The sequence below is a fragment of the Cryptomeria japonica genome, chromosome 5 (assembly GCF_030272615.1).
Source record: "Cryptomeria japonica chromosome 5, Sugi_1.0, whole genome shotgun sequence".
Lineage (NCBI taxonomy): Eukaryota > Viridiplantae > Streptophyta > Pinopsida > Cupressales > Cupressaceae > Cryptomeria > Cryptomeria japonica.
In genome coordinates this window covers 67,936,032-67,959,375 of record NC_081409.1, presented here as the reverse complement: position 1 = coordinate 67,959,375, position 23,344 = coordinate 67,936,032, and the positions used below count along the sequence as shown (strand labels likewise).

The following is a 23,344-nucleotide window of genomic DNA, read 5'->3' as shown; positions in this document are numbered from 1 at the left end:
GATGTATTAGGCATTGTTCTCAACTCATTTATAGCAGTAACCTTCATTTTGTATGTTGGGGGCAATCCTCTTAAAACTTTTGAAACAATTTCATCCTCACTTAAGGTTCCTCCACAACATTTAATACCCAAAACAATTTCATTTACTCTTTCCATACAAGCATAAATCCTTTCATCTTCTTCCATTTTCAGATTTTCATACCTGACTCGGAAGCTTTCAAGTTTTGCAATTTTGACTGTGGAATCTCCTTCATTCAGTGTTTCCAAATGATCCCAAATAGCTTTAGCAGTAGACCTATCTGATAGTCTCATGATTTGTTGATCTTATAATGCGCTCAGAAGTGCTTCTCTTGCTTTGCAATCATTTTCTTCATCTTTAATCAAGTTAGCTGGACTGGGCTGACCTGGTACAACAGCAGTATAACCATTCTTTGTAACTTCCCAGATGTCTTTTCCAATGCAATTTAGATGTGTCTCCATTTTGATCTTCCATATGCCATAGTTGGTTCCATCAAGTTTAGGACTGTCCTTCCTGAAATAGTTAGTAGACATTGGATCTCCTCAAGTTGTTAAACTTCTGCAAAAGAGGACTAAGCTCTGATACCAATTGTTAGGTCCCAGAGACAACTGAAAGGGGGAGGGGGGCGGTGAATCAGTTGTCTACTAAATTCAAACCAAAAACAACTTAACCAACTTAATGCTTAATACCGATAAATCAGTTAAGTATGTCGGTAGACAGTTTTTAACAATTAATTGCTATACCAGTAAAGATTAATGCATGAAACATAAACACAAAGTCATCCACAACACATAACACCAATATTTGTACGTGGAAACCCTATAAGGGGAAAAACCACGGTGGGAAACCTTACCCACAATCAGATGATACTAGTGCAAATAGTAAGTGTACATAAATGGGGTCTACACATGCAGAAAAGCCAACAACCTAGAGCTCGTGGCTCAATCACAAAATGGGAGTCACACTGACTACAGTTGGATGGTTAAATCCAATAAGAATGTAATGCTCAAAATAGCATCTTCATATGCTGGATTCAGTACCGGTGTAATGCTGATATGCTTCCATAAAAACCTAACTTCACCTTCAAATGATGTCTGCGTGTATAGCTCTGCTTAATCTCGCATATACCTTCACACAATTCTTTTTCGCATTCCACACTTGATCTTACAAATAAGATCTTACATTTATACCATAACCTAAGACCAATTTTAGTAGGTCGGCTCTACAAGATATTACAATAAAAACATTTTACAAACAATATAATATACGATGCAATAACCGATTGAATATGTCGGCTTAATGCATTTACAACAATAATTAATCATTTCCATAGCGTGTCATGCTGATCTGGAAAAGATAAACCTGTCGGTGTAACCCTAGACCTATTTGTCGATAAAAGCAAATATGTAAATATGAATATACCAATGATTTAATTCATTAAGATAAGATGTCCACACAATGTCTTCGATATTACCAAGTGTCTTCCATATCATTCCAAGTGTCGGTGATCATTATATCCTGTCGGTGAACCATATACCAGTAACTGTGCAATAGTTACTTGCTTGCCGATGAATGCTATTGGATCTCCAAAGTGCTAGTGTTTTAGCAGGTGTTGACATCAATGACAAAACCATACCAAAATACCAACAATATTGATAACTGAAACAACTTACAAATTCTAATATTACATACAAGACTCTTTGCACACACAAAATTAACCCTACTCACTCATATTTCTCTATCTTTTATAAAACTTATTGATTTATCTACAAATATGCAAACTACATAAAAAATTGCTTTATATACACATTAGTATTTGCATATATATACCTACCACTTATTGTAATCAAAATAATTTTCCTCGTTTCGCATTACACTTTCTGTTAGCACATTCTATGTATTGCTTATGTTTTCTCATACACTAAACAACACTTTATTGCCGATCACCTCTTATTACACTACAGCTAAAAAAACATATATATTCACTAACAAATTAATTGACTTTATTAATCAAAAGAATGAATAGATAATGTCATCAAAGTTAATTTTGGACACTTCTAAAGAAAATAATTAGATTTTAATTAAATTTTTTTTAGTATATCTGTATTTTAAATCTTCAAAAAAAACACCCATACACATTAAATATCCAACACAGCTCACACTCTTGAACGAATTGACTTTGCTCACACAAAGCATTGAATACTAATATGTCACACTGCAACAAGATTAACTAGATATATAATAATACAATACCACTAAAACTAAAACAAAAACAAAACAAAAAATCTTTTTAACTCGGTGACAAACTCCATTTTTTTCACATATACATGTCTACTAATTAATCAAAGAAGCCGATTGCTTTACTAAAAACTTCCCCTTTTCCCATATATCTTTTCCCTTGCAACAAACAAACAGAAAAACTCACCTGTCACGTGACAACAAAAAAAAAAACCTATACACCAAATAACTTAGGAATACACATAACAACGACCCAAAAAAAACAAAAGGAACTTAACTTTGCCTACTAGCTCCAATTGCATGCAATCCATAGTTTTAATGGTCTTGCACAAACATTGTTTATGATTGCGTGAATGGTAAGTCAAAATTCAATATTTGGTTATTTTGCTTTCATCGAGCCTTTGGACTATGGAATAAAGTTTGATTTTATCATTGTCCATTTATTTCTCTCTACTCTTTTTTAATCCTTTTTTTTTCTTGTCTCTCTACACTCGTTCTTATTATTTTTTTAATCTTCTTTCTTTTTCTTCCAATGTGTTATAGGATGAATTAGAGTAGAGCTTTGGAACTATGGAATAAAGTTGGTTTTATCATTTGCTCAATTATTTCTCATTTGTTTCACTATACTCTTTTTTATCTGTTTTCTTTCTTTTTTTTATTTTTGCTTACTTCCTTCCAATGTGTTATATAGGATAGACATAGAGAATTAAAAAATATGTTAAAGTAAGCTAGATAAGTGGTTTTCATCTATGAGCTCAACAAATTCAATCACTGTTCAACACGTTCGTGCGGGAGCACCCCGGCGGACTGGTCATCCGCACCAACCAAAATTAAAAAAATTCTCTATTTGTTTTCTTTAGTTTTAGTTTTGGTTGTGTTTTATTTGGATCTCTTCTTGATCGGCTTCTTGTCACAAACTTCTACTCTCAAAGCACATAATGAGGTCAACAAAGCTTTGAGGCTCATGAATAACAGAACTTCTACAGTTATTAAAATGCCTCAGAGTAATGTCATCTTATGACGCAAATAAAATTAGCAGGCGTCAAGCCAAATTCTGCAACCTCGTCAAACTTCCTCGCAACCTGTTGAAGACTTGGAACGGGGCACATGAATTGTTTGGAGATGTAGTCATATGGTGGCTTTAGAAATCGGTATAAACATACATCAGAGTATAAAGGATATTAACTTTTGTCCAATGCATAAGTTGCGAATACCCTGGTCGACATGTATGTAAATGTGGAAGCATAGACAGGGCACCTCAATGTTGATTTGAATGATTGCAAGTATACGAAAATGGATTGGTTTTTCAAGCAAATGCAATAGGCGATGAACTGTTTGACAAAATGTCTCATCGAAATGTGTTCTCAAGCAATGCAATCGTTGCTGGATCTTCGAGGCTTTAAAAATTGTCAAACAAATGCAATTGACTGAGGCAAAGCTAAACACCACCGTCTTTGCCAGAACCGCGTGGCTGTGCGGGAGCTTTGGAACAGGGGATAGACCATCGACACAAAAGGATGAAAATTGCCTGAGTTGCCAACTGCCCTGGTAACATGTATGCAGAATGTGGAAGTTTAGACAAAGCCCATAAAATCTCATGGACCGAGAGAAAGGCTTTAAACAAGTGTAATTGACAAATCACTAGGGGGAACAAAGCTATACCTATCGATTGGATTTCAAAATAAACAAAACGGCAGAAAAGAATCAAGGAAAGTAAAGAGGCCAATGGACGTCGATAGGGAAGAGTAATAGGCACCCATCCAATGGAAGATGAATCCTTCTCTAGCAGCGCCTTTAAAATGCAGAAGCTATGTAGAAGCAAGGGGAGTTTGCACATTAACACACAGGTTTTTGGAAACTAAAATTGGCCCATGAAATTGTGTGGGCATCGATCTTTGGAGTGGCTGCAAAGACAATGGAAAGTGTGTGAAAAAAGCCGCTGATGTGAAAGGCAGCGCAAAGGCAAATGAAGAGCGAAAAAGAGCAAATTTAGATGTAATGTGTGATGAGGAAGAGAAGCCATGAAAAGGCCATAGATGTCTGTAAAATGTGTTCGCAGATTTTGAGTGAATGTAATTTGATTTTGTGTTTGAGTTTGAGTTTGTAGGCAAGGAAGTGTTTTCTTCTTGCATCACACGTGACTATAGTTGTCAATTTAAGTTTGAAGTTTACCAATAAAGACGCCTTGTTAAATAAATCATATAGACCACTCAATTGTTTCAACAGTGACAAGCCCTAACTAAAAGGAGAACCTTGGAGCTGATTCGTATAAGAATCTCTCGCCTTTTCAAGAGGAGTGTTTATCATTCTACTTGAGTTGATTTTACTAAAACCACCATCAACAAAACCAGTGCTAGGAGGGGTGGATCATACTTGACCCATACAATCAACCATTTAGTGAACCTAAAAGGAGGATGACCCGATCCCCATCTCTAAGAGAACAATGTCACCAAATAGTCGAGATAAGTCAACAAGAAGAATGAAAAGTGCAAAGGAAAAGTTACAGAAATGGAAGACTTATCCCTTGGCCCAAGTTTTTAGAATCGCCTAAGGTTCTTGTCATAACTGCAACCCAATCTATTTCTACCATAGGCCCCACCTTTGAGAATGATTTTTTTTCTCGCACCCAGAAACTCTTCCATGATCTACATAACAATACCACTTTAGAGTAATTGGAGACAACTATTGCAGCAATCAATTGAATGTCTTTCTATATCAATTTTTCTAAACTATGGAAGAATTATCAATTGCTGATTTTTCAAGTGAAAGAAATCGACCATACAACTCTTCTTGACAAACGATCCAGCAAAGGAAATGTATCACACAGTTCTCGAAGAAGAAATCAGGGACTATAATCCTCGAATAAAAATTTGCTAAATATCCCACTATACACTGTAATAAAGTTAAGTACTGAATATTGTTTCAAAAAATTTGCATAAAATTCCAATTCATGAACAAGAAAAGCAACAATTCAAGGAAGAAAATGAAAGCTTTCTTTTTTATTGAGAAAATCGAAAGAACGGGAAGAAACAAATAATCCACAAAAAATACGAGCAAATGAAGAACAGACATTTAAGTTTTTCTACACAAAATTCCGAATCAAGTGCTTATTCGAAAGAAATTTTACAAGAAGAAAGCATAAATTCTCGAGGCTGAAAACGAATCTGATAAAAAGCCCTCCACAAAGTTTGAAGAAAAAAAATCCTATAAAAACTAGCCAAGAAGAATATGTGACTTGGAAAAACTCAGTAAAATAAAAAAAATGGAAATTGCACAAAAACTGTCTGAAAATAATCTAGAAAGTCTTGAGTCAGGAGATACTTTCACAGAGATTATACCCCCTGCAATAAAGCCTGGATTGCAATTTTTCAACCAATGTAAAACAGTATACGTTCACAACTTCAAATCAAGTATTATGTGTGCTCCAAAAAGTTACTAGTCACTAAAGGGCATTTGGTTTAATGGCAAAGTCCATGTTGTGGGCATCCTAGTCACCAAAGAGCATTTGGTTTAATGGCAAAGTCCATGTTGTGGGCATCTAGATGGTGCTGAGATCAAATCTTCTTCAATACAAAAAGAAATGTTACTAATCAATACAAAAAAATGTTACTAGTCAAAAATGCAGTTGCAGTATTCCTAATCCACCATTGATGAAGAACGCTGTAACTAAATTTCATATAACTGGGAAAGATAAACAATAACCAGTAACTACTCAAACTTTGACTATTCCCTCTCAAGAGCTGCACAAAGGTTCGGTTCACCACGTTTGCTGCTGCATTATACATACACAATTACATTGCAGGCTTATCAAGAACATCAAAGAAACTATAAATGCGGTGCAAAAGAGTTTAAATAGTACCGTAAACTTAAAATTAAAAGGTTGAAGAAACGATTCCTTAGTTTACAATATACCAAAAAGGGAAAAGAAACTAAACAATTAGGGGGCAGTTTTATCCCAAAATGACAAGAAAAAGTAAGGAAATCCAAACTCCCTCTAGAAGCAGAAACAATGCAGAAAACATTAAATAATTGGCACACAGTGAAAATGATTATTGGATTAACATGAGAGAAAAGATGCATATCTTGAGAATAATGATAGCCTTGAATAAAGCAGTAGACTACATCAAGAGAACGGTGGAAGGTAACAATAAGCAGCTCCTTACTGCCATTATTGTTTCATTGTGACCTCCCAAAAGATGCCAGGTCTAAGGCTTTTCGAAATGAGTCTCTCAACAAGACACAACGAAAATAATTCTCATACCTTATCTTGTGTTGTACGACAGTCTAATTGTTCCAACATTTAAGAAAAATAATTTTAAAGGATAAATTCCATCAGAAACAATAAAATATGCCAATACTTCTAATGGTTTCTAAATCAGCAAATATTCAATTTTGCATCAAAATTCAACCTTAAGGTCATTCAAGTACCTTCCTTGCAAAAGTACATTTGTTTTATGGTCACTTCTTGCCAGTAAGCAAACCTACAGCAAGACCTTAATAGAAACAAAGATCCAACCATAGTCAACCATATGTAAAACCTAAACATCAAATTGAAATCAACCAAACATCATATCCAAAGTTCGTCATAAGGTCATACAAGTACCTTCCTTGCAAAAGTACATTTAATTTATGGTCACTTCTTGCCAGTAAGCAAACCTACAGCAAGACCTTAATACGAACAAACATCCAACCATAGTAGTTGACTATATGTGAAACATAAACATCAAAATGAAATCAACCAAAGATCATATCCAAAAAGTACCTTCCTTGCAAAAGTACATTTAATTTATGCTCACTTCTTGCCAGTAAGCAAACCTACAGCGAGACCTTAATACGAACAAACATCCAACCATAGTCGACCATATGTAAAACTTAAACATCAAAATGAAATCAACCAAACATCACATCCAAAGTTTGTCATATGGGCATGCAAGTACCTACCTTGCAAGGTTCACATGAATTAATGGTAATCTTCTTGCCACTAAGCAAGCCTACAGCAGGACCATAGAACAAACAATTATTCAAAATCATAATGGATTATATGTACTGTAAACAAGGGCAAATCAAGAGGGATGGTCAAGTAGAGGGAAGAACCATAATGCCCACTACAATTTTAGAATCTAGAACACGATAAAAGGACAATAGTCCCAAATGGCTTTAAAACATCATGTATTCATACGAATCAATATCAGATAACTTCAAATAGAACTAAAATGCATAAAACTTAATGATACTAAAGAACTTACCAGCTTGCTCAAAACACTAATTTTTTGCAGTATTACAGATATCACTAGATCTCCTGAAACCAACAAAACATTCTAATACCTTAATATTTTCATTCAAGCAAAGAATTTTATACTTTTTAATGCTATGCTGGTTATGCACCTACTGGACAAATAATCTGAGAAAGAATATTTCACGATACACATTATGAGAGAGGAATCCAAAACCACTTGCTACTTATACAGCCAAATTATGTTTCCAGTTCAAAAAACACCTTCATAAGAAGGCTCTTTTATCCGATATCAGTAACTGGTGAACAGTAATTGAATAAGAGATTCCATTAATAATAGACTCAAGCGGAAAAAAATCCCTTTTGGATAAAACTGTGCATATTCTAATGCACATTATTCTAACCGCAATGTAAAAATTTGAACGAGGGGAGTCCTATCCAACATTTCGAACAGCAATCCAATAAGACCAACAGTCTACTGCTGATTGCTAACCAGCTGCCTGATCACATATGGAAGAATGCCTCCATGGTCAAAGTACACCAACTCAACCTGTAAGATGTCAACCAATCATGCATATATCAATGGGCCACTTTGATCTGGAATAAGATCATAGAAGACTGTAAAAAAAGAATGCTTTACGAGCAACAAGTGAGAAAGGACCATTGCTATTTGCCTTCATATAACAAGCAAGATAATAACCAGGTATATTGTATACCTGTGTATCAAACCGTGAAACACAGGTGAATGACTTTCCAGTGTCTGTCGTGACACTAACATCTTGACCTGGCTTGATTTGACTGATGTCACTAGGAAGATCTATTGTGTATCTCTCATGCCCGGTAAGGCCAAGTGAATCTGCATCCTCACCAGGTTTGAAGCACAATGGAATAATACCCATACCAACCAAATTGCTACGATGAATGCGCTCAAAGCTCTTTGAAATTACAGCTTTTACACCCTGATTTAGAAAATAATACATAAGATTCAGAAATAATTGGCATTCGGCAATTTATATGATAACAATAGACGAAAATTAAGCTCAAAAAAGACAGATATTAAGGATGGTATAAGAGAAAGTCAAACCAGTAACATGGGGCCCTTTGCAGCCCAATCTCGAGAACTTCCACTGCCATATTCAGCTCCAGCAAGAACAATTGTATCATGCCCTTCATTTTTGTATTTCTACAAACAATGAATTGGAAAGTTAGAAACCAAAAAAAAAACACATAGATAAAGTCCCAGCTAAATCCAAACAATAACACAACAGGTTGGATAAAGATGCACTTAAAATTGAATTTTAACCCAATAATGTTAATATAGAAACTACCCATATTCTAACGAAAAAATTATTTCTAACTAAAATTAATTTAACCCCATCTCTTCTTTACGTACCTAACTGCAAAAAGACTTCACTTATAAATTTATTTTGTCTCTCAATTCCTTTCAATTTTTCCTCTACTAAATTTCTTTTAACTATATATCAATCTCTTTGTATCATAATGATTAATTCAATTTCATCAAACTACATTAAGACTATAGTCCTTTATAAATTTAATATTAAGCATTAAGAACATTAATAACATCAGCAATGTCAAGACATCACCTTTTTAGTCTACATAATTTTAATCTACATGTATTAACTTCATAATTTCTAAACCAAAATTTGGGATGAGACTTGAAATGTTGCATAACTATTACACAAAATCCAGAAGAGCTTTCCTAAAATGTGCTACAGCAAAAATCATCACTCTTTAAAACATCTTATTATTAAGAATGAGCTGAAGAACCTAGGAAACTCACCATTGCTGCATCAAACACAGATAGCTTCTCTCCAGTGGGGATATGTACAGTCTTGGGCCCAACTTCACCATTCAAAAGTTTGTTAACTAAGCGGATATTTGCAAATGTTCCCCTAGCCATGATTTCATCATTTCCTCGACGACTTCCATAAGAATTAAAATCTCTCCTGTCTACCCCACGTTCCATTAGATACCTTGCCGCTGGACTATCTTTGTGAATGTTTCCAGCAGGAGAAATATGATCTGTTGTTATGCTGTCCCCAAAGTTGAGGAGGCAATATGCATCCTTCACCCCATGTGGACCAGGAGGAGTCATTGTCATCCCCTTGAAATACGGAGGGTCGTGAATGTAAGTGGACTTTGGATCCCATGTATACAAAGTGCCCCCTGGAACAGAAAGCTGGTTCCACATTGGGTTCCCTTGTGTAATTGTTTGGTAGGTAAGCTTAAACATGTCCGGTAGAACAGAGGATTCAACAACCTGCATGGCATCCCAAAATTGTGAGTGATTGAGCATGCTTCATCTTGTATGTCTGAAAGATTGACCACCATCTTGAACTAGTGTATTTGCGAACTAGCTACCAACCTTTGCTATTTCCTCAGTTGAAGGCCAAATATCCCTTAAGTAAACATTTTTCCCATCCTTCCCAATACCAATGGGTTCTGTCTCAAAGTCGATGTCAACCTACAAATCAAAGATAACGTATTCCAACTCTAGATCATAACATTCCAAGTCTGCATTATATCTATACTATTAAACATGTAAACATGTAGTAGTAAAACAGTAACTTTCGCTGATCAAAACTTACAGTGCCAGCAAGAGCATAGGCAACCACAAGTGGAGGTGAAGCAAGGTAATTTGCTCGAGTCAGGGGATGAACACGCCCTTCAAAGTTTCTATTTCCAGAAAGAACAGCTGCAGCAACTATATCTGAAAGAAAGCAATAAATGGTAAGAAATGATTACAAGACGGTATACTACGCCATAAATCCCCGACAGGTAAAAAGGCAAAAGAGCTTTCACTCAACCAAAACACAAAGGTAGCCCCAAGGCCAAAAAATTAGCATCTGAAGCATTGAACAATTATATTTGATAAAATGAAGATAAAATGGAGAGAGAAAATTTCATGAGGCATGTAAAAACAGTTTCTCAAAACCTTATGATTTCTTCTCAAACACTGCCATTGCTAAAAATGCACAAAACAAACTTTCAAAACAATACTGACAAAAAAAGATAAAATATTCACATTTTTTTAAAAGTAAAGCACATTTAAATCTGCAATATATGCAAAGAAACAAAGCTTCAAGCAACCAAAACTTTGAAAACACTTTCAAACCCAAATGATAAACTAACCATTATCTGTAATAGCTGCGCTCACTGATTCATGAAGATCTCCAGAGTTTCCAATGCATGTCGTACATCCATATCCAACAAGCTGGAAACCTTGACGATCTAAATACTGCTGAAGGCCACTGTAAAGACCCAGCTAAATAGAGTTAAGCAAAGTAAAAGAATGATACAATAAAGACAGTTTAAAACTAAATCATGCTTTTTAAATTTTTCCAGATTAAATTCTGGAATGTGAAAAAATGACTGTAATGGTAGCTTAAATCATAATTTACATTTCCTACAACCATACAAAAAATCACCACACTCGGACATCCAAAATACCTCTGTTGTAAGTATTTTGTAACAACTCCAGACCCTGGAGCAAGGCTTGTCTTAATCCATGGCTTTACCTGAAAAATATAAGTATATGCAGACTTGAAAATCCAATCGTAATTAATTGCATAATGGACCAAAAAAATACACCCTAACGACCAGTGACTATAAAGTAAACTTTAGAATTATCACACATTTCAAATGGAAGACTTGACAAGTGAACTTTGAGAAAAACATTCAAAAGAGCACAAAAAATGAACCACATACCTCGAGACCTAAATCTAAAGCTTTCTTTGCAACAAGTGCAGCTCCAAGCATCACATTTGGATTTGAAGTGTTTGTACAACTTGTTATAGCTGCTATTACAACATCACCATGCTTCATTTCAGCAGGCATGCCATTGTATGTGAACTTTGCAACCTTAACTTGAGCATCTTTAGGGATGGCAAAACCCTGTAGACACAAATTAACAGATGATTATAACAAAGACAAACTATTAAAAAGTAAGGAAAAAAAAGATGTCAAGGGAAAATGGAACGTACACAAATGTACATTATAGACACAATTTCTATCTCATGTAAAGCTTTTTAAATCCTTATTATTTTCATCATAATATAATTTTATTACTTTGATCCTATGATGATACTCTTACACATGATTATATGATTATTGGCTCTTATTATTCGATGATTCAAGATGAATATATGCTCAGTACTTTCTAAGATATTATACTTATGTGAGATCATGTTATGATCATTATTATTTCTTATGTGGTTAATTGATTTAATTAAATAAACTTGATTATAGGTTGACTAACCCTACTTATTTGATTATCACGCTTTAAGAATTTTATGGAGTTTGCAATGGATAGTATATTTATAAATGATTTGTATCCTATGTTAGAAAATTGTTATGATATGCACTTGAGATTTGATAAGTGCACATAATCTCGAGATGTCTTGCTTATCATATATTTAGATGTCCTCATTTATTACATGAATTGGAGAATCCATTCTATGAATGTGATTTTTGTGGGATGTTTTCAATTCATTATTTGGGATAACTAGATATGTGATATCTTGCATGTTATTGTGTGCTCCTTTCTTAATTCTACTTATGTATCAGCTTTTTCAGCAATAAACTTTAATGTTTGTGTTGGGTGTATATGGTAGAAGGATAAGCCAACAGGAGGCACAGGGAAGTTAATACATGGATTACCCATTGCCTCAATCCACTTTGTAGGATGACAAGACCCTATGTATGTTTATATTAATGTCCACATAATCTTGGAGCGAGTCTTGATTTTTTGTGGATGTGAAATTAATTAAAATAAATGCAAACTCGTATTTGTGGGGAATAGGCTTTTTAGAGAGGTAATAAAATAATATTTTCTTAATATTGTAGGTGAAAGATGACCTTTTGGTTACAGTTAAAATGTATGGAAGTGTCTAGAGCATTCTAGAAAACCTTACGTAGCTATACAGACTCCCTTATGTGTCAAACATTTATGAGGATCATTAATGGTGAGGGTGGAGTATTCCCCACTCCTGCTTGGGTGAATGATGCCAACCCATGTGGACTTCACATGGCTTTGTAAGAAATTTAATGCACTTGAATGCTCTTACAAATTTAATCAAAGTTCTTACAAAACATCTAATAATTTCTTACAAAGCCATGTGAAGTCCACATGGGTTGGCATCATAGATGTTTTGTAAGAACTTTGATTAAATTTGGAAGTGCATTCAAGTGTGTGTAAAAAATTTCAACTTTGGAAGTAGCTTTATGACCTTGAGTTGCTGATTGGGTGAGGACAGACAGGTGTCATATTGCAATTGGAAGAGAATACATTACAAGGGATTCCCTTTCTTTAAACCATTCTCTATGTTTTGGAAGGGATTCCCTTGTTTTGGGATCCATTATTCAACTTGAGAATTTGGCAAACATAGAATACTATTGCTTGTTTAGTATTCCTTATCACGTATCTCTTATTTATGTATGAAAAAGATGTGTTTCAGATTACTTATGTGTGCCATGAGTTTGTTTAAAAGCTTATTCTCTCTTTCTTTTCGCTATCCTTGAGAAGAAATGTGAGGATATGAAAATGAAGTCTCAAAAAGTTGTTCATTTTCATTCTGTACAAGTATGCTTGGCTACAAGTAATTGAAGGATATTACTTGCATGATTATGTGCTTCTTTACCTTGTTGAGAAGCACCCTCCTGTTTGAAGACCTTGACATGTTTAAGGGTTTAAATAGGGATGCTAGAAGGCGAGGAGTGTATCATTATGTTTCCTACATTCGAAAGATAAATATTTTAAGCTCAAGAATGAGTTGGTGTTTTCATTTGGTCAAATAAGTATAGGTAAATTTGGATGTTTACCGTCTTAGATAGGATATTCTTGTTTCACATCCTTGAGAGGACATTCATATTACAATCCTTCAGAGGATGTGTTATGTGGTTCATGTGACCTTAAGAGAATGTGTTATTGGTTTCTTGAGATCCTCGGGAGAACATCCTTACTCTTGTTAGCGGTTATGGAGTGCCTCTTAGCAAAAGGCACTCCTTGTTATAGTAGCAAAAGGCACTCCTTGTTATAAGAGTGATTCAATGTGATATACTTTGAATCCATGTTTTCTTATGTCTTTACATCATGTCCAAAATATGTCTTCTTTTTGTGATATTTGAAAAATGAATTCATGTATTACTCTCCATAGCAAGAGGATTGATGTCTACAATACAATATGGTCTGGAGGTAGCTATTTCTCCAATTGGCTTAAAGATTGGAGCTTGGAGCTCAACTTGATACCTTGAAGAATTCTCTTGTGGGGTAAAATGGTTGTACCAAAGTTGTAAAGCATTACATCTTCAAATTATGCTTCAAATTGTAATGAAATTTGTAGCAAGATTCCATTTCTTATGTTTCAAAATGAGGTTTTGGTTTAGTTTTGTTTGAAAAATCTCTAAGTTGCAATAGATTGATTGCCTTTATGTAGATCTTCACCTTCAGTTAAAAACCATAATCATGTGAAAGGATAAAGCTTTCAGTCTCAGAACCTAGCTTGGCCAAATACAAGACTTGTTGTCAAAAATATTTTTGAATTTTTTGTTTTCCTATGTGTTTTGGATAAATCATGGAAATCAAGGTGGAGACCCCTGCAATGCAGGAGCAACTGGGGTTTTGCTGTGGCATCCAGTGACCAAAAACATGCATTAGATCATATTTTGACTGTAACAACTTGGACTGTATTGGGGTCCTCTAATCTGCAATGGCAACTAGTACATTGAAATACTGACCATACCAATGCAACCAGACTCTTCACCTCTAAGAACCAACTCTGGGTTTGTCTGCCCAGTACCCTCTATTACAGTGTTCTTTAGTTGTCATTTGTTGCTGGTAATTCTAATATTGGCAGTGTGATGATTTTTCATTGTGTAGTTGTATGACTCAGTAATTCTAATATTGGCATAGCGAAGGTTTTTCATTGTGTACTTGTATGACTCCTGAATCCTTTTCATTTGCACAAATTGTTAAGAAATGATATCTTGTTGAAAAGAACATTTTAGATAAATGGTGAATTGAGTATATATTTATCATGGTCTCTCAGTCTTGAGTTAATAATACAATCAAAATGGGAGTTGATTCAAATGTCTAAATTAAAAATAAATGAGGCAAAGAATGTTCTTTCTAAATGAATCTATATGTGTAATCCTATGAACAATTAGGAATCAGAATGTTATCTTATTTCTATTCTTATGTTATCACTTACTCTCTCCCGAAACAATAGTGTGGCAAACAAAGTTTTATTTTCCAAATTAAGCTTGAAATTTTCAAAAGAACTAAGGTTTACTATGTGCATGTGCTACTATCTCATTTATGATGTTAAGAAAACACTGTCTTCTTTATGTTTTAGTGTTCAGCATGCTTCCTTGCATTATTGTTGGGGCAGCATAGTCCTATTTTCTCACATTCACATAGTTTCTTGGAAGAGTGAACATGTGGAAGATGTCACTCTTATTGTATGTTATACACATTATGGCATTTCTTCCTTAGTTTTCTTGTCATGTGAATGTTCGACATTAAGATGTGAGCCATCTTTCCTTAAGGAGATGCGCCCCCTCTTTGTACATGTTTGCTTACACATTCCTGCTGCACATGTTGGGTATTTGTGGTTGGTGTAGAAATGCATGACAACTACAAGCTGTGTCTGTGCACATGTTGCATCGCTGATAAGTACTACATTTGGTGTAGCAAATGGAATCTGTTAGTTGTGTTTTTGCAAGATTTGCCTATGGGTTGTCTTGGGCATTACATCTCATTTGAAGAAAAGGTTCAGCACTAACCTCCTGGAGAATAGAGACCACCTCAAAACAGGAGACCAAGAGAGAGCAATTTTTCAAAATTAACATACAGGAAAAAAGAGTCTCAAAACACAAGACCAGAGATATCAATCGTACTAGGCTTAAAACTTAAGGATCTGGTCAAGGATAACAATAAAAAAAGCTACCCAGCTTATGCATTGAAATGATTGACTATGATAGAAGGTAAAAGCAAAACTATTAATCTCACCTTAAACCCAACCTTGCTGTCCAGGCATGCATGCCAGTCTGCCTTCATTTCCTTCAGAGTAACCCGATCGTGTGGTCTGCAACAAGACACCACTAAAATATGACATTTAACCAACTCAAGTTACTGACAATGCTTTAAATACAACATTCCAATATGACATTTGAACAACTTTTTTTCTCTTTCTAAAAAGGAAATGATATCAAAATGAAATTGGCCAATAAACCATGAATGCAGCTACAATACACTCACCGTTTTGGACCTGAGATACAAGGTTCAACAGCCGAGAGATCCAATTCCAGATAGGATGAATAAATTCTCTCTACTTGTGGCTGTAGTCACACAACTCAGTGCGTGCAGACAACATGTGGAATCCATTAAAATTCAAATTAAATAGAAAATAATAAACAACCTACCTCATTATAGTCCACAAACATTCTATTTGCACGAAGATAAGCCTCAATCATAATTATCTGCGGTTGACAAATATGTAGCATTAGCAGCTAACAAAGGAATAATTTTTTGTAGAACTAAAAATTTAAAATTATAAATACTCACTGTCTCATCACTACGACCAGTCAATTTCAAATACTCCAAAGTCACATGATCTACAGGGAAGAATCCCATGGTTGCTCCATATTCAGGAGACATGTTTGCAATAGTTGCTCGATCAGCAAGTGACAATTTACCCATACCATCACCTAAATTGAATAAATTAAGTGACAATTAACCACACACACAATCAAAGCATGCCATAAATCAAATCAACTACAAGATATTCCACAGTTAGTAAAGCTTCATAACTTGCAAAAAATGAAACATCACAAAAGAGACTAAGGATACAAAAGAACTACAGTAAACTTACCATAAAATTCAACAAACTTTCCGACAACACCATGTTTCCTCAGCATTTGAGTGACAGTTAAAACCAAATCTGTGGCCGTCACTCCATTTTTCAAGCTGCCCATCAATTTGAAACCGACAACACCAGGAAGTACCATAGACATTGGCTGCACAAAAGAAAAGGCAATGACAGCTAGCATCACAAATAAACAACAAATAAACAAGTAAGAACATTGTTATTCCACCAGTGTAATACATTATCTGCTAGTTTCTGCCTGCCATGTGGTTCATAATTACTGGTTTTAAGCTATTATTTAAGTAAGGCTAATTCAGAAACCAGTTGCTAACACCTATTAGTCTGTTACATATCTGTTGTGTTATTAAGAATCTCACATCATGGTCAATGGCACTGCTTATATGGCAAAGCCATTGAGATCTCAAGTCAGAGACCTAAGATTGAATCCTCAAAGTTACATCGCAGAATCAAAGTGAATGGTACAGCAGTGTTCCCAAAGTTAAGGCCCATGGTGGGTGTATTGGCCCTTAGCAGGCAATGTATAGAATTATAAGTCGTGTAGTGGACCTGCCAGTCCTTGGTGGACAATTTGTATGAGGTGTATGCCTCATAAAAAAAACCCTCACTAATTAATCAGAAAAAAAATATATAACAAAATGACATGAACTAGCTCTCCCTCCAGACCCGTGTCATTTTTGTTCAATTATAATGGGTTGAACAAATATTATCAATTTACAAACACCATATTAAACTTCTAGGTTTGACACCATTACACTTGGCAATTCCATAATAAACAAAAATCTGAACAATATACTTTATTAATAACGTAAAAATGTATAGCAAATAAATGTTTAACCAAAATACCTGGCCAAGCATGGCAGACTCTGCTTCAATCCCTCCAACTCCCCACCCAGCAACACCTAATCCATCAATCATAGTTGTGTGCGAATCCGTTCCAACAACGCTATCAGGATACAGTAAGCCATTGGTATTAAATACAACCCTTCCCAGATACTCCAAGTTGACCTGGAATGTTCATAATATTATTCAGATGGTAAAACTAACAGCAGATCTGTACCATCTAATGTAGAACTGAAACTTAAGAGAGATAAAATCAGTTCAAAACAAATTTCCAAATATTATATCTGCAAAGCTCAAGCCTTTTACCTGGTGGACAATACCAGAACCTGGAGGAACAACAAGCATGTTGTTAAATGCAGATGAGCCCCACTTCAGAAAACCAAACCTTTCCTTATTGCGATTGAATTCATGTTCCATGTTAAGTTGCAATGCATTTTCAGACCTTGCCACATCGACCTGCACTGAGTGGTCAACAACAAGATCCACAGGTATCTGCAAACAAAAAATAGAAAAATATCAATAGCTGGCATAAAGAAGAAAAAATATCATCAATACCAGGAAAAATGGTTAAAAAAATATAAATCTAAAGAAGAATTTAAGGTAAAGAAGAAAGAATTCCATCAATAACAGGAAAAATGGTTAAAAAATATAAATCTAAAGAAGAATTTAAGGTAATGAAAACTGAAAGAAACAGCAAAAACAAAGCAATCATAATTAAATAGTAATCTTCAACAGCCAACACTGGTAATCTTTCCATCATACAATGTATTAGAATTGTTTGAAAATAGAAACAGAAAAAATGACAAGAAAACATCTTGATACCATCTATCACGCAAAAATGCAACTGTTCGATAAACATGTCCACTAAGCAGAAAAATTCAAGCTTTGCTGCAGCAAAAATCAGAAACACCTACCAAGGGATTGATCTTGGTAGTATCACCACCAAGCTGTTTCATTCCATCTCGCATGCTAGCAAGATCGACAACTGCCGGAACACCAGTGAAATCCTGAAAAGCACAATAGTTACTGAAAAGCCAAACTTCTAGAAAAGACCATCTGAAGATCTAAAATAAAGGACACTAACTTTTGAGAACAGGCATAAGGCAGCCATATATGTTATATTACCTGAAGAATAACACGAGCAGGCTTAAAAGGAATTTCAACTTGCTTTGGAGCTGAATTTTCCCAGTCAAGAATTTTCTCCACATCAGCTTTAGTTACCTGAAAATTATCGCAGTTGCGAATGGCTGACTCAAGAAGAATTCTAATAGAATAAGGAAGCTTATCTGCAAACAGGCAAATAAAGAAATTAAGCAGAATTATAAGTATTAGTCATGAATTATTTTTTCTTTTTCTTGAATATTGATATAAAATAAAATAAAATAAACTTACTTTCCTACAAAATAGAAATAACTTTTGAGTTCTTATATAGACGGTAGATCAAAAAGTTTTTTGGGCTTTGAATTTTTTCTGACATGGAGTAAGTGTTGGACTAATCACCAGCATTCCCCTTTGGATTTGGGACATGGACTAACCTCCTGTGGATCCATTTATCTCTGGCATTTGTATCGAGCGTTAATAGGTCAATCTTTTGGTGCTATGGCAAACGTGTTCCAACAATTGGTATCAGAGCCGAATCACGGGTTCAAATCCCCTCGGATGACACTGAGGGGAGGGGGGATTGTTGGCCTAATCGCCAGCATCCCCCTTTGGCTTTGGAACATGGACTAACCACCTCCCATGGATCCTCCATTTATCTCTGGCATTTGTATCGGCCATTTAACAAGTCAATCTTTTGGCGCAATGGCAAACGTGTTCCAACAGTAAGTTCAGTAGAATGATGGATCCAATGTGCCTGAATGAGATGAGATCAAATGGTAACAGTCTGGGAATTCAAAAGACGAGACATGATATAAAGTGTTGAAAATGGATAAACTATCATATCCAACTTACTGGATGTAGCATACCCCAACAAACAAGGCCAGGTTTAAAGTCCAAACTCCAAAGTGAGATTAACAAAAAAGATACTCCTCAGGTTGCAACTTCTAAACCAAAGATCACCCCACAAGGAGAACTTTACAAGCAAAATAAATAAATGGCTCAAAATATGCATGCCAAAAATTCAGCAAAAAAAAACATGAAAAGGTCTACAGTCTAATATGAATAGTTAGTCAACTATAGCAAGCACCTTAACAAGGAAGCCGATTGAAATACCAATTTTGGTCACTGTAAAGTGAACTATGAATTTACTCTGACAGGAAAAACACAATGTAATATTGTGGCAAGAAACTTATACTTCACAGAAACACCAGCACGCGGGGTAAACCTGGCATTTAGTCCCAAAGGCTAGATGCAAAATGATATCAATTGACAAATGTGTGTTTTAGAGGTAAATAATCAAGGATGTCCATTTACCATCAAAAAAATATATGGATAAAATTAGCCAATTCAAAAATTCAACAAAAAGCACTATAAAAAAGGTCTGCAGTCTGAAATGAATATCATCAACTGCAGCAAGCACCTTAGATAAGGAAGCGGGTTGAGATATTCATTTTCATGCGATGAGGTAAAACCATGCATTTACTTTGACAAGAAAGATGCATAGTATATCAATCAACAAGACACTACCAGCATATAATATCAATCAACAAAACACTATGCTTCATCGCATATCAATTGACAAAACACAAAATGCACAGAAGCGTCAATGTGTGAAGCCCATGCATTTATTCCCACAGGCTACGTGCAAAATGATTTCAATCGACAGAACTTTGATAAACCATGCATCTGCTCTGTCAGGAAAGATGCGTAGAATATCAATCAACAAAACACTATGCTGCATTTAATATAAACCGACAAAACAATGTGCTGTATATAATATCAACCAACAAAACACTATACTGATATCAATCGACAAAACACTAGCTGCACAGAAAGGTGAATGCGTGAAGCCCATGAATTTATTCCCACAGGCTAGATGCAAAATGAATTTGATACCCCAAAAAAACAAAATTAACATGTTGTACAGATAAATTATCAAGGGTGTTTTTCCAAAGAGAGATGATGAAAGTTAAAACCAATCCAGAAATGCAACAAGAAGGACTATATTTGATTAAAGAAATATCTAGAATGTTGAATGCAAAGCAGCAACAGTAAAACCGAACTGCGAATACACTGTTACAAAAGGTTGCATTCTCCACTTGTAGGCCCTCAAAAAATAAAACACAAATGCTTTCATCATACAAATATATATGTAATCTGAAAAGTATGGCAAGCCTATTTGTTTGTAAGAAAGATCATACATTTTGTGGCTTGTAAGCACAAAAGTAGAATCCGTCATTAAACTTTCAATTGAAAAGCCAAAAACTCAATGAATATACCTGTCCTTGGATCATTGAGCGCCGTTAGGCTATAGTACTTCCCAAACTCGCCCCCACCAGGTTTAGGAAGGCTGGTCAAGATGTCTTTGTAAGCACTATCAGTTGCTGCACCAACGTATCAAGCAATTTCAAAGGATTGTTAATGATATAACATCATAAGATGTGACTAAGCAGAGCTTAAAAAAGAATTACTGAAAAAAGAGTTGGTGATTAGGTTTGCTTTTATCTTTTCATCACTTTATTATTAAATTAATACTAATTACTTACGAAAAAACTTACAAAACAAATCATTCGGCAGAAAACAAGCTACACGACTAATTCTTGCAAAAAAAGTTATAAACCAAAGTTATATCATATATTAAGTGTTGTGTGTAGATTTTATCATAAACGATAACAATGATAACAATATGGATCAGAATGTAAAGGCTTATATACAGTTTGCTATTAAAATAAAACGACAACCAGATGTATCGGCAGGTAGAGTGTTCTGTATAATTTTACGATAAAGATCAAAAAATGAAAACCCGATTAATCGGAATATAAAACGTCATGCATAGTTTAATCTTAAAAGCATAGTTTAATCTTCAAAGCTATAAGTGAAAACCAGATGTACCAGAATATAAAGTGCTACGTACAATTTTATCTTAAAGCTTTAAAAAAATGAGAAACATATGGATCGGCGGAATTTTCGTCTATAGATTTGTTTCAAATCACTGTAAAAACAGAGCAAATCCACTCCAAACATCAAGGCACGCATCTGCCCCTTGTATAGATTTCTCAAAAAGATTCAAAATTAAAAAATAAAACCTTTAACTTTGATTTCCGCTTACCCATGGTGGAAATTTTGCGCTCGACAGGGCTGAGAACAGCAGCAGCAGAAGCAACAGCACCTCTCAAGCCAAAACTAGTCTTATTCCAGCAATAAAACCCTCGCCGCGATTCGTAACGCGACCGATCGGCCCAAAAAGGAGCACTCTCGACGCTCCCCACAACCGGAGTTCGAAACCCTCTAAGAGCAGCAACAGAGTGAAAAGGAGACGAATGAAAATTATTTGAAGGGGCAGTACAAATTGCACGGGCAAAACTAGTGCTAAAGAGGGCCGGGGTTCGAGTCGCTCTAAGGAGAGAAGCCGCAGCAATTATATGCATGTTGGCTCATGGATAGACACAAACAACGCCACAACCACCACCTCTAAAAATCTCCGTTAGTGAGGTCCAGGCTTCCAGACAAATTGATGATGAAATATTATACTTGCGTGTGCGTATGTTATAGCGTTTCGTTGCCAAAAAGGCGGAGAATAATTCCAGTGAATTAACAGAGAAATGATAAAAAAAATTCAGTAGCGATTTTTCAAGGCGGTGTATTGGGGGAAAATTCGGTGCCGCTAGATTTAGCAGAGGTTTCGGTAACACCCGCGTGCGCTAAATTGGGGGTTTTTAATTTGGCGAAAAGGTAGGGCGGCGTGGGCTGACCACGTGGAGGTCACCTTCCCCGTAATTAGTTATTATTAATATAAATAAGTCAAGCTTCCGTTTTAACGGATACTTCACGGGCTAACAAAAATGTTTATGTACGAAGCTTATTTATAAAATTGTTTAGGAAAAAAATTGTAATGGTGAAATTCACGTAAATGCCAATCTCCTTTATTTCGGGAGAGTAATATATTTATTATATATTAACAAATGTGAAGATGTGTCTTTTGTTTCATGTTATTACTTATCTATTTTATATGTTTTTATTTGTTTATTCTTCTACTTTATTTGTCTGCATATATATATATATAGTAATCAAAATTATGTATTTAAGTTTATAAGTTTTTTGGAATGGATCTCGAGATTGGTGTGTGTGGAGAGATCTTTGTGTTAGGATGCTTTTGGACATCGACTAGAGGAGGTCGAGCCTCCTCCATAGATGTGCATACATGCGTAAGTGCTTTGCTTTCCCATCAAGGCTCTCTCATCATTTGTTGTCTCTACATGCGGTGTGGTTGCATGTGTGGTGTGTTTGGTTAGTATGTTTTGTCCCTATCTTGCAATTGTCCAGCTTTCAGGCCTCCTCATGACAAAACATTGGTAGATGAGATTGAAGAGTGAGGATGGTCTCGAGACATTCTTGGAGCTCACAGATACCCCACTGCTGGTTATCAGAGATGAAAGAGAAAAAAAAAAGTTACAGAAGATTAATCCCCATCTTCCAAACGTACCGATTTGACTTGATTCTCACCATTAAAGATAGGCAATGTGTGTAATGGAGGAAGTTATCGTTTCGCAGTAGCTATATTTCTTCTAATATCTCCCCTATTTTTATCTTGTTATATTTTCATATCTCTACCTCTCTCTCTATATATTGCATCATATCTCTATCTTTGTTTTCTATCTTTCCCTCTCTATTCCCCTATCTATATATTTGTTTCGTTCATCTCTGTCTATTCCTCTCCCCTATCTCTTTATCTCCTTCTTCATCTCCATCTCCATCTCTATCTCTATCTCTATCTCTATCCCAAATTTCTATCTCCTTATCCATGTCTCTCTCACTCTCCCCCCTTCTCAATATGCAAAGAATAGACAAAAACAATTATTATTAACATTTCAAACATTTTTGGCGTACTCATTGCACACAAAGGTGCAATTGTTAGTTTATAAAATTGCTTAGGAATAAATTGTAATGGTGAAATTCACATAAATGCTAATCTCCTTTATTTTGGGAAGGGAATGTATCTATTATATAT

At 35.2% G+C, this 23,344-nt stretch overlaps 1 protein-coding gene across 1 annotated transcript; it reads right to left on the bottom strand.

The window, feature by feature from the left end:
• Positions 1 to 7,700: 7,700 nt before the first annotated feature.
• LOC131032695 (aconitate hydratase, cytoplasmic) lies at positions 7,701 to 21,935 on the bottom strand. Its single transcript, XM_057963733.2, has 20 exons — positions 21,446 to 21,935; positions 20,616 to 20,720; positions 18,361 to 18,521; positions 18,150 to 18,242; positions 17,542 to 17,727; positions 17,239 to 17,400; positions 16,381 to 16,525; positions 16,074 to 16,216; positions 15,932 to 15,988; positions 15,768 to 15,847; positions 15,519 to 15,594; positions 11,219 to 11,404; positions 10,961 to 11,028; positions 10,643 to 10,761; positions 10,099 to 10,220; positions 9,876 to 9,974; positions 9,291 to 9,770; positions 8,574 to 8,672; positions 8,206 to 8,448; positions 7,701 to 8,039 (listed from the first exon to the last, which is right to left on the bottom strand). The coding sequence occupies exons 1-20, from the start codon at positions 21,762 to 21,764 to the stop codon at positions 7,965 to 7,967; spliced, it is 3,018 nt and encodes a 1,005-aa protein (XP_057819716.1). The 5' UTR covers positions 21,765 to 21,935; the 3' UTR covers positions 7,701 to 7,964.
• Positions 21,936 to 23,344: the final 1,409 nt, after the last annotated feature.

Coding starts and splice junctions, on each gene's coding strand:
- LOC131032695 (XM_057963733.2), bottom strand. CDS start 21,764: ATGCATATAATTGCTGCGGCTTCTCTCCTTAGAGCGACTCGAACCCCG. Junction 9,975..10,098: donor CCTATGCTCTTGCTGGCACT/GTAAGTTTTGAT, acceptor TTTGATTTGTAG/GTTGACATCGACTTTGAGAC. Junction 8,040..8,205: donor TTTCACGGTTTGATACACAG/GTATACAATATA, acceptor GACATCTTACAG/GTTGAGTTGGTGTACTTTGA.